Below are 12653 nucleotides of genomic sequence, written 5' to 3' on the forward strand. Positions count from 1 at the left end.
TGAGTCAAACGGCACAGAGAGAAAGCTGAGTGAGACCGCTGAAAAGGAAGCACAAAAACGAAAGGCTTTATATGTGGCTTTGTGTTCCCCTCAAGGGCTCGCAGAAGGTCCGACCCGTTGAGAGGATGGTAACCCAGTTCCATTGCACCAAGTGGCCCAAGAGCGTGAGCTGTGAGTCTGCACTCGCTCTCTTGGCCTTCATCCGGCGCTCTGGAGCCAGTCGGACCGAAGCCATGGGCCCTACCCTCGTGCACTGCAGGTAATGACACCACACCCCTCACGACCCTCAAACACCACCTGCTACTGTTGCGATGACATAACACATGCATAATATCATGCTGCTGACCCAATAATTTCAGCACCTCCATAATGGTCACAGAGATGGTTAGCTCATGCAAGCATGCTGTTCCCACTCACAAACGGTGGAAATGCCACAGCTCACATCACGTGATTGGCATTTCACTCGCGTTGTGTCCTTCATACCTCATCTCCTGGAATTGCTGCGTTAGGCACTATCTGAACAGGTGTCTTGGTATTGCAGGAATTGATGAAAGTCTTTTTCAAGTTTTATTTTCAGCAATTCAGTCTCATGAGCTTGTGTTGTGATTTGTTTATTCTGACTTCTGTAAGTAACTACAGATGCATCATGTCTGCCTTCCCAGCATGATATTTATTTCCCCTTAAAAGCAGAAAGCTTTTGATCCATGTGGGATAGTTATACACGGTGTGGGAGCTAATGATGGTCCATGACGGACGTAATGAAGTTTACAACTAAATAAGCTCACATTGCAAGCAATTTGTTTCCAACTCAAAGAGTGAACAGTTCACGGAATCGAATCCACATATATCACATTGCTTGTTAACATGTGTGTTCTCTCACATAACCAACCGAGATTTGAGAAAAGCTGAAAACCCGACGATTTCATGAATGATCATAAGCTGGCCACAGAATGGTTTAATTGTGTTGAAAAAAAAATGCTGGATTTTCACTTTTGTAAACATCTGAATGTCGGTGTGGTCACTTGCACTGATTCATTCGTTTATAGTGAGCCATGATGGCGTCATATGCTGCTGCTGATGCTCAACCTGCCGATCCAGAACAAAATGTGAATAATATCATCTATAATACTAAAATGATTGACAGCTTATGCGACAAATGATCTTGCCAGAAAGCTCGGACTGTGCTGCGCATTTGCCCCAAACTTGCTGTGCAAAATTACTTTCACACTCTAATCTGCTTCCTCTTTTTCTTCTTCTTCTTCTTCTTCTTCTTCTTCTTCTTCTTCTTCTTCTTCTTCTTCTTCTTCTTCTTCTTCTTCTTCTTCTCCTCCTCCTCCTCCTCCTCCTCTTCTTCTTCTTCTTCTTCTTCTTCTTCTTCTTCCTCCTCAACAGCCGCTATTATTTTCACTTGTGGGGTTGCCTGGGGGAAGGGTGGCCCAAGTCCTTCATGAACTGGCTGACCAGGCCTGTCGTTCAAAGTTATTCATCTAATCTACATATAAAAGCTTCCGACTTTCTCTGTCCATTGCGTTTTCTGCTGTTTTACAATAATACAAATGGTATCGCTGGAAAATTGTTTATCCATTTACTCGACTGGAAAGCTAATAATTGATTATTTGATTTAATTTGAAAAAAAAATTTGTTCAATCACAACTACTTGCTTCAATTAAAAACCCATGTTTCTGAGATTGCAGAAGGAGAAGAAGTAGGAGCTCGAGCTTTAATGTGGTGGTTCCAACTGTTGCAGTTATTATTATACCACAGCAGAAACCCTCTACCAAAAGACAGGAGGATCACACTAAGGGAAATACTGTACAGTAATACTTCTCGAAGCAACAGAAGAATTTGATAAAGTACACAGAAGGAGCACACAAAGAACAACAACTTAGGTGTTGTCAAAGATCCTTTTTCACCTGTTCAACATCATTTTACATTGTCGTTGACACTCGTACATATACATGCAATATGTTTGTCAAACACAGCATGCAGCCTTTTGATTAAACCCATGAGCGAAGCGATGGGAGGCACGCCTATTTGATCTAAAATATATTTTGGTAATTTTATTTTGACAAGTCATTTGTGTAGTTACATCATCTCTAAACTCTTTGCAAAAAGTATGACCACAGTACACCATTCCAGCTACCTTGTCGCCAGTTTCCAACTTCACGAGCAATTCGGTGAGATCAAATAAGGCCAAGGGAAACATGGCTAGTTACTATGTCAATCAGTTACTAGTTACTAGTTACAGCATCAGTTGTGTCGTTGTCGATCCACAATATCACACATTTGGCAAAATTATCATTCTCCCAGCAGCACTCCTGTGGCATGCCAGCAATTATAATAACCTCAGCTTGGAAGTCCACACACCAATCATAGATCAACAATTTCATCTTCTAAAGATCACATTCACATCAACATTGATCTCATCACACCATTGACAAACCTAAACGTCCATCCTGATGGCAAGGCACAACAGAGTCACTAATGTCAACATCGAAAACCTTGTGAATTTCAATAAATAACCACAATCACTCTTTACGAATTACAATGTCACTGGGTCCTTTTGCTGAACAATCATAATAATAATAATAATTATAGGACCACTGGCCCTGCAGCTTATCTGGGCTCTGGCCTATTGTTGTAATCCAAATTTGGTAGCATTCTGACTCGTGGGTCAGAAGAAGATTTTTGAAGGAATTGTTGGATTTTCCCAAAAATTGAACAAGTCCACCATTTTGGCACGCTTTTGGTCATGTGATCAGCATTGCCTTTGCAATTTAACGTCAGTACCCAGTCCTCATGTTGTAACCAGGGGTTCACACAATTTTTTTTCTTCTTCGGTTCTCCAATGAGTACCATCAGAAATTATTTACTTCTCACGGAATTTTTTTTTTGTCAGCTTCAAGCATGCTCGTCTGCTTTCCCAAGTGCCACTCCGATTTTTAAAGTGCGTCTAAGCTTTGTCCGCATCTGACTCCTCTGTAAGCGCTCTCTGGGAAACGTCCGCTCCAGACGAGACACTTCTAAGCCGCTCTCTCTTTTTTCATTCCGGACACTCCTGAACATCCTTTTCTTCCTCTTCAACCACATATTCTCCTTTGATACATTTTTTTTTTATCTTATACGTTATAAACTTACAATATGACTCATAAATTACATTGTTAAAATTTATAAACTTAATTTTGTAGACTTAAATTTTGAAATCACAGCTGTATACCAGAATTATCATGGAAGAATCTCACCTACACTTGCTGACAAGCTTCCATCAAAAGCATCTCTTGTGGTGATACGCTTTTGAGCTTTCTTAGCATCTTTGAAGTATGCATGTAGTTTGTTTTTTTTGCTGTGCATGAGTACCTGTGTACCAGTTATGTGAACCCCTGGTTGTAACCAACTTTGGGAGAATTCTAACTGGAGGGTCTGGAGAAGAAGAAGCCGGGTCCTGATGTTAAATTGCAGAGGCCATGTCAATCACATGACCGAAAATGTGTCAAAATGGCGGACAGTAAATTATCGGCAATATCCGTAAATTCCTTCAATAATATTCTTGTCCATACCCACCAGTCAGAATGCTACCAAATTTGGGTTACAACATTACTAGGCCAGGGCCGAGATAAGCTACAGGTCCAGTGGTCCTATTTCTATAATCTATGAAAAGGCTCAAATATCACACCCGACCTAACACAACCCTTTTATTTGCAGGTTATGTTGTTTGCTCCCCTACTTTCTCTCGTCTTTTGCCTGCTTAGTCATTCCATTACTTGTTGCATCCACCTACTGCCCCCACTGCCCTATTGTCAGGACGTTGCCTTTTGCCCTCCAATTACATTGCTCTTCCATGAGCATTGAATTTGGAAACAAAAACAAAAATTGTTCTGTCTGTGACCTTTATAAACTACATGACCTCTCGATGCCATTCATCCGCAATCTGCTGTTCTGGAAAGTTTATGTTCCACAGTTGTCTTTTGTTTCTCTCACACAAAAGCGCTCCACCATCACCACTTCCTGAAGCATCCTTCATTTAATTCATCAACACCATGGTTATTAAGTCCGTAGTAGGATAACTTTATTCCCAACAATGTCGTGTGTGTGTGTTTATATTATATATTTGTTCTCTCATCCCTAAAAGGACCTCTTGCCCTCTTATCCGACTGCCATCGCAATCTGATTCACAGGAAGTAAGCCATGTCATATTATCAGCTTTTCAAAATTGAACTGGGCTTGCCATGTTAAAGACCCGATGAGAGGCGAATGTATCTTCTTCTCCTTTTTTTTTTCTTTAGCCAACCAAAAGTATGTGAGAACATCTCAATATTCCAATTTGCTGTCCCATCATCATCTGCCACTTACGATTGGTGATGCGTATGGTTGGAGCTGCAGGATGTACATTGCGCTACCATCTCTTGTGTACATCTGCCTGGGTGTCTAATCGGTATTCGGTATACTATCAGGCATGTCACCCATCACGTTTTATATGCGCGCCGTCCCCCACAGTGACAAGCGCAACTCAATTGGCCACTCGCCGCAAATTCCATCAGAGAGGTTGCCCACACAAATCTGTTTAATTTTATAATCTGTCTTTATTTACACTGTTGCCGTGCGCAATGTGGCATTCGCTCAGCTTGCAGGCCGAGCGCATTTGGATTGCCGACGAATGCTGAACATGAAGAAGGAAGACATCCGTAATCAAAACAGATGTGCTTTGCAATTGCATTAATATGGTCTTCCTTGGCTCCATTTTCATACTTGGACTTCGACAATGCATTATTCTTCAAAACAATTTTCTCTTGTCATTTCTGGAGATTTATTTCGAATTATGTTCCATCTCAATCTGCTCCGTGCATTCTCCCCACCATCGTTACGTCCCGCTGAGTGCTGCATCTGTTTGTGACTTCTTTGAGCCATTTCCAACCTCATTGCGGTTTTCCTCATTGACGTTGCATCTACATTATACGTGCGCTGAATGCTTGTAACTATAATATCAAAGATCAGTGTTAGTTGAGATTATCTCTGACTTTGTGTTCATGCTTTTTATGTGAAGTGTGTCATTTATTTTCTTACTTTGAAGCAGAAAATCGAATGGAGAACTAGTCTTGATCTTGAAGGCTTGTATTGATCTTCACCGAAGAACAAGTAAAACAATGGATGGAATCAACAAGGTGTTGATCAAAGTGTGGTAACCATGATAGAAAGCAAGGAGAAGCTGAAATTTCACGTGTTAACCCTTTGTTGGAGCAAAAGAGCTCAGTTTTTGTTCCTCTCACCTCCACTCATTCGTTCATCTCCCCTCCCCGCACCTGTGGAACCAACTTCCTCAATATCTTCAATCTCTTTCTTCCCTCCAGGGCTTCAAGATGGCTGTTCACCACCATCTCATGTCATACCCCATCACAAGCCATGATCCTTTCTACCCTCATTAACCCTGCCCAAGCCCACCTTTTTCCGTGTTTCCAGTTTTTATTTCTACTTATGTGATCGAGAGTATCCGGCAGTCTCTATCTTGTTCACCTCCTGCGTCCTCCACTTGCCATTATTCTTCCCAGCATCCCTTGCTTCTCCAAGTCTCCCTCTATTTTGTCCTTCAAACCTGCTGTTGGTGTATTGTCTCACCCACCCTCCCACCATCCACCCCTGCCCTCTTCTCTTCTGTTATTCTGTTGCTTCCTGATCTATTCTGTTTTATCGCTCCTCCACGAGCTTCGACTCTGTAGACACAAAGTTTCCCAAAACTTCTCCTTGCCTCCCACTCCGGTTAGCATACTCCAATCATTCCATCCATTGTACGTGGATAATAATTGCTCTGGGTTTGAATGCACACCTGCATGTTTTACATTACACATGTAGACACACCAAGACAACCGGATGTGCTGAACATTCTTTAATCCGAAGCAAGGGTGGTTGAATCAACTTGGCATCTGATTTTTGATTGGTGGATAAAGCTGAACATGTGCAGTGAACTCAGATAGTCATTGTGATTGGAATGAATGGAAAACTGCAAATGTGGACCCGATCAAGCGGACTGGAATAAAAAGAATTGGCAAAGGAGGTGATTACAGTGGGATCTGATTTAAATGTTAGAAATAACAAAGGGTAAAGATAAAGTAGACACACAAAAGCTTTTATCCAGGATGGACAGTGACCTGACTTTGTGGTTAGAGGTTGACTGAGGACGAAGGCATGGCAGGAGTGTTCCTCGCAGAGAGTTGTCAACGTGTGTGTGGAACGGTCGTCCTGGGAAAGTGGTAGCAGCAGGGACAGTGGATGGTTTCTCATGGAATTGGATTCTTGGAATAATAGGGGACAGAGGTGTAGAGGGACATCGGTTTAAATGGTCGTTAGCTCAGGACTCGTTTGTCGCTCGGGATTTCTGGGTGTTATGTGCATACTGAGTTTTTTGGATTTTGGGATATTTATATAATAAAACAAAAATGTATTATTTGCAAAAAATGGTATTTACAGTGTTGTGAAGGGTGGTGTCTCATCTCTTAAATGTATTCCTTCCACTGCCCCCCATCATTACCCTTCCGTCTTCCCATTTCTCCACTGTCCTCCTTCGATCCCCACCTCCCTCATTCTATCCCGCAACACTTCAATTCTCCTCCTCACCCACCCCACTCCACCCTCACCCCTGTGTTACCTTGTTGAGATCGAGTTTCAGTGGTGTGCATTTGGCACAGACATGATGGGTCAAGTGACCTCCTGTGTCTGGTCTTCCTTGTGTGTTCGCTTGTGTGGAATGGGTCTCAGACCCTGCCCGGAAGTGCTTCTCTTGTGCAGTTTCTGGATGTACATCAAGTACAAAACCTTAATCAAAATCTCTCTTATCCCTTGACTGAATACATTTTGACTGAGAATTGTATTAGTAGGACACATAGACATAAACCAAGGTGAAAGATACAATTTATATTTTGAACTGCTACCTTCTTCCAACACAGATTTCACCTTTTAACCACACTTCTTCGGTACATCTGTTTGCGCAGTGCAGCCGTTGGGCGGACAGGCACGTACATCGTCTTGGACAGCATGCTGCACCAGATGAGGGAACAGGGCACGGTCAATGTGCTCGGCTTCCTGAAGCACGTCCGCACTCAGCGCAAGTACCTCGTACAGACTGAGGTATGTGTGTGTGTGTGTTCCTTTACTTCAAATGAAACTCATTTCATTTCATTTATCACCAGAAGCACTGCTCACCTCCACTCATTCATTCCTCCCCCCCCCCTCTCCCACCTGTGGAACCAACTTACACATTCTCTTATATCTCATTATTCCCTCCAGGTATTCAAGACAGCTGTTCATCACAAAATAAGATTATCCATAATCCGAAATCATGATCTTTTATGCACCTGTTAACTCCCCCCCCCACCCACCCCTTTGCCCCAATCCCTCGTCCATCCAAATTTCCAGTTTTCCTTCCTGAGAGTTTCCTTCTGTATCCATCTTGTCCACCCCATGCATCCTCTCTTGCCCCCCATTCCTCCGCACACCCAATGTTAGTCCAAGTCTGCCTCTGTCTTGGCCTTCAACTCTGCTGTTGGTGTTTCCCCCTCTCTCAACTGTTCCTTATGTCCTATTGTGTCCTGATTCATTCGTTGTACTAATTCTAGCTCTTCCACGAGCCCCGACTATGTACACACAACAAATAAGTGGATCTTCACCATGTCGAGATGGTGCCAGAAACAATATACTGTATGGCACGATATACCAAAAAAGTTGTAGATGGATTATGACAAAACCTGGTGGATGAGTTGGGTAGGTGACAAGAACAAGCTGATTTGATTTTGGTTCAGGTCCGGATCCAGATCCTGCCGATCAGTGGGACACAAAACGTAAACTGTTCAGCCTGGCAGAGGTATGTGCTCTCTCGAGTGTCGTTCCAGTTGTTTCTGATGTTGTTGTTTTGGATCTTTCTTTCCACATACCACATTTGCCACTTATTGCCATTTGTTGTTCCTGATAGCATGAGTGTCCGACGGGATTGTGCAGAAGGATTGCACGTTCCTTTGATCTCTTTCATCGGGGTTTGAATCCTGACCCGACTATAAACTGTTGGATTGGTGATTCGCAGAAAGGTTGCATCACAAAGTACAAAGCAAGCAGCTCGTTGCATCCCTCTTGTGGACGTTAAGCTGAGTGTCCCATCTGCTGGCATTATTTAGTCGATGTTAAAGATTCCATGGTGTCTTTTGCAAAGAGAAGGAATTTAGTTCTGGCACCCTGAACAAATGAGGTGTATACATCAGGCGTACTCCATCACTCAGAATGAGAGGGAAAGGATTGGAAACCGGAAGAGAGATTTCCCCACCGCACATTTGTCAGTTCATACTCCCCAACTCGTCGCTCTTCCATGACCCTTGATGCTGTGGAAAGAAAGATAATCCAATGAGAAAGTGATAAGAGTGTGGCTAAGGAAGGAGAGTAAACTTTTTTGCATGAGTGATATGACTGTGGAAAGTTGTGTACAACATGTTGAGGCTTGAGTGGTGGTAAAATGATGAAGAAAAAAATGACAACAGTTAATTTCAAGTATACACCTCCATTTTCCCCACCTACTATCCAAATCAGGAGCAGTACATATTCATCCATGATGTGCTGGTACATGCCGTGGTGTGTGGGGACACTGAGGCATCGGCTGAGAACCTCCACGCGTACGTGGACAGCCTTCTCATCCCTGACTCCACTGGCTTCACAGCTCTCGAGAGACAATTCAAGGTTTGCTTCGATATACCTGTCACTGCTGGGATGACTTTCCTGTTGATGATTTGCAAAGCCCCGATGTCATATAAAAGTAAAATAACCACAATGTAAATTACCCTCACCAAGGGCACCAAAAATATAGGACACCAATATATAGGACTGTGCATCCTGAAGCTCACCTGGATCAGGAGCAACAGTCATTCAACCCTCCCCCTAACCCCCCCCCCCCCGCCACCACCACCCGCAGACACCCTTAGACCCTCATTTTTCAATGCCGTAAACAAACTTTGGGACATCACAAGTGATGAAGGTTGTGGTCAAGTTTCATTGAAATTGTGTGTGTAGTTTCAGAAAAGATAGCGAATACCTATTTTATTTTTGAGGGGGGGGGGGGGTCAAATCTGCTGCAGACTCCCATACATCCTGATTTTGTTATGCCCTAAACAAACTTTGTTACATCATGAGTGATGAAGGTTGTGGTCAAGTTTCATTGAAATTGTATGTGTATTTTTGTAGGAGAGAGCAAATACTTATTTTGGGGGGCTCAAACCTCCTGCAGACCCCCCCACCCTATTTTTTTTATGGTGGGAACAAACTTTGGTACATCACGAGTGATGAAGATTGTGCTCAGGTTTTCATTGAAATCATGTGTGTAGTTCCGGAGAAGAGAGCAAATACCTATTTTGAAGGATCAACCCCCCCCCCCACCCCCATAAACCCTCAAAATGAGCGTAGACATTGATGTGATCAATACCCTCCCAGTTCCAGTTCTTGAGCAACGGTGGTGATTCCACTTCAGGGTCTCTGTCGACTTTCTCAAAGACAAGTTTCCCAGTCGTTTTTGTCACGTTTTTACTGTTATTTTGTTATCTCCGTGTTTACTGTGTGTTTCTAGTTCGGTTTTGTGTTAAAACTTGTGCCAATTGGTGAGTATTCGTCGTCTTTTCATGTCGGCTTTCCTTGAGGCCTACCCTTCTTCCCGTCTGTGCGCACGATCTGTTTGTTGTATTTTCTCCTTATCACCTTCAGTTTTTCCCCCACTATCTCTCCATCACTCCCTCAATTCCTCCCAACTATACCCTGTGTTTCATATCTTAAAATATATTAAAAAAATATTAATAATAAATAAAAGAATCTTTTCCCTTCTCACCTTTCCCTCCGGTAACCACGTGACTTCCTTGATGGACACTTCCTCGTCCATCTTCTTTGCCTTCCACATTTCCAATCCCACTTTGATGATGTTTTTTTCTTCAAACTCTTCCTTTAGTCTGCCCACCCACCCCACCCCCCCCCCACTCTTCCCTCATCTTCATTAAAAAAAATAGTCTCTCAAAATGTTTTGACTTCTCTCTGCTGTGCTCTAATTCTTCAAACACCTGAGTTATTTTCAACCTTTCATCCCATGTCAAAAAAATTGCATCTGTTACAATGTGTCCTTCCTTCATTCTCTCAATTCTTCTGCACTCCATCCATCCTCCAACATATTTAAACGAATCTCTGACCGATAAAATTTTTAAAAATACCATTTTGCAATGCATTTTCATCTTCCATTCATTATTTTTTTCCAACTTCAGTGCAAATTCATCCGACCTCCTTAAATATACCTCCTCCTAACTCCTCCCTTGTTATACCCCCTCCTGAGTCCTCCCATCTTTCCCCCATCCTACCTCCTCACTTCGCTCCTCTCCATTGCCCTCTACTTTAATAACAGCTCCCTCTCTGGAATACCAAACTGTATGGTTTTCAAACATCCGTGGGCCGTTCCAACTGTACAAGTATCTCACTCTCTCATTCAGTACACTCCTCAATATCTCAAATATGCTCTCTCTTTCCTCTAATCACACCTCTCCTCTTCCCACCCCCCCAACTTGTTCCACCCCACCCGCTCCCATCTCCACAATACGACTACCCATTCTCATCCTTCCCCTCTTCCCACCCCTCCCTTTTCCCTCCTCCCCCATGGCCTTATCTGCTCTTATTGTCTCCCCTCACCCTCAAAGCTTCCATCTCACCCCTCCCTCTCAAATCTGCCACCTCCTCCATCTTCAAAGCAAACTTCTCTCTCTTCCCTCTCTGAGCTCCCCCTTCACCCTTTTCAAAAGCTCCGCCCTGACCCTTCTCCCTCAATTCTCCCCCCTCTCCCTTCAAATCTCCCCCCTCTCTTCCCCTTCTCAAAGCTGCCCCCCATCATATCTACGAAGCTGCCACCTTCCAACACCCACTCTCTTCCAACTCATTCCCTCACCTCCTCCAATCTCCTACTTCCCTTTGCCCCCTCTCTTATTACTCCCCACTGTGACTCATTCCTTCACTACCTAGCCATTTTTCCTCCTCCCCATCCAACCCTCACCTCTCGCTCTTCTGCAATCTCCGACAAAATGTCAACAACTCTCCTTACCTCCACTTCTCCTCCCTTGTCCTATCCTCACCCTCACCTGCACCCAAAGCCTCCTCCCCTCCCTCTTCCTTAACAGTGTGGACCTCAAACATCTGAGGCCTTCGATCTAACCTGACTAATCTCTCCATACAGGTTGCCACTGACAAACCAGACATAATCTGCTTAACAGAAACTTTCTCCTTCAAGACATCTCTGACTCCTTAGTTTCTCTCCCTGGTTACTCCCTCCTCCAGTATGATAGACCCGAGCCTTGTCCTGGCGGTGCAGTTGCTCTCTTTATAAAAAAAACTCTATTCCTCACTCCTCCACACACCCAGGAATACCTCTGGCTACAGCTTCCCCTCCACTCCCACCTCTTGTTTATATGTGTGCTGTACCATCCACCAAACAGTGATGAGTCCATTGACAACTTGCTTGCCAAAAACATGGACCAACTTCGATCAACTCATCCAAACTCTCTCTTCCTCATATGTGGTGACTTAAATTGCCATCATGCCAGTTGGCTGGGTGTGAATACCTCCCTCACCTGCCATGGCACTTCTGCAAAGAATTTCTGTGACATGCCAGTTGGCTGGGGCCGACACCATCTGCCAACTTCCTGACCCGATTCTCAGTCAATGGTCACACAATCACTCCATCTGTCCTGGATTTGATTTTGACAAATTTCCCAGAAAAAAGTCTGCTCTTCCTCTTCTCCAATACATTCATCTGACCACATGCTTGTTAAAGTGGTCATCTCTGGCTGTTATTAGAGAACCAATTCAGCACCAACGAGTCTGGCATTTCGCTCAGACCGACAGGCAGGGGCTTCAAGCAGCCATAAAACTTCAAGACTGGTCTCCCATTTCTACTCTCTCTGGCATCAAATCATCCTGGGAATTCTTTCAAAGAAATTTGCTCTCTCTCATGCCCAGATTTATCCCTTATCATCTTCAATTGTCCCACCTTTCCTGCAGCCCATGGGACACTGAAGCTTATGGCAAGGCAGTTGGCCTGAAACAGCTTTCCTTCACCTCATGGAAAGCAAATCCTACTGAAGACAATCTCAGTTCCTTTCACAAAGCTCGGAACAAGTGTGTCTACCTTAACGACAGCCAGGAAACACATCCTTCCAATCTCAAGTCGGAACTATCACACCTGTCTCCCGCCTCCAAATACTGGTGGTGTCTAGTAAAGTCTGTTTCGGGTGTAGGTTCCCCATTCATCCCTTCCCTTCTCAAATGGCTGCACAACTGACACTGCACGTGAAAAGGCTAAATGCCTAAACTCTGTGTTTGCTTCTAAATCTTGTGTCCCAAACTGATCACTTTATGCACCCACCTTACCCAGTCACACCCAGCTGCTCCTGGACTCTGTGTCTTTTTCTCCTGACAAGGTGGAGAGTTTGTTGTCAAACCTCGACTCAGATTCTGCAACCGGTCCAGACGGCATCATCCCTCGTGTCATAAAAACCTGGCTCTGCTGCTCTTGCTCACCCTCTCCCTGTTCTCTTCACCCTCTCATTTGCTCAAGGTCATCTGCCATCTGCTTGGAAATCAGCTAACACCACCACTCTGCATAA

At 43.9% G+C, this 12653-nt stretch overlaps 1 protein-coding gene across 7 annotated transcripts in view; it reads left to right on the top strand.

Annotated features, from left to right (window-relative positions):
• The window catches only part of LOC147008802 (receptor-type tyrosine-protein phosphatase gamma-like), a 732556-nt gene that overhangs the window by 627982 nt on the left and 91921 nt on the right, over positions 1-12653 (top strand). For all 7 annotated transcript variants that reach the window (XM_085863992.1, XM_085863997.1, XM_085863993.1 and 4 more), the window contains 3 exons: positions 96-259; positions 6981-7116; positions 8563-8709. In XM_085863992.1, the coding sequence (XP_085720118.1) occupies positions 96-259; positions 6981-7116; positions 8563-8709 (447 nt within the window). The remainder of the gene's footprint in view (positions 1-95; positions 260-6980; positions 7117-8562; positions 8710-12653) is intronic.

The sequence above is a fragment of the Eptatretus burgeri genome, chromosome 18, assembly GCF_056783735.1.
Source record: "Eptatretus burgeri isolate ZD-2024b chromosome 18, Ebu_testis_v1, whole genome shotgun sequence".
Classification (NCBI taxonomy): domain Eukaryota; kingdom Metazoa; phylum Chordata; class Myxini; order Myxiniformes; family Myxinidae; genus Eptatretus; species Eptatretus burgeri.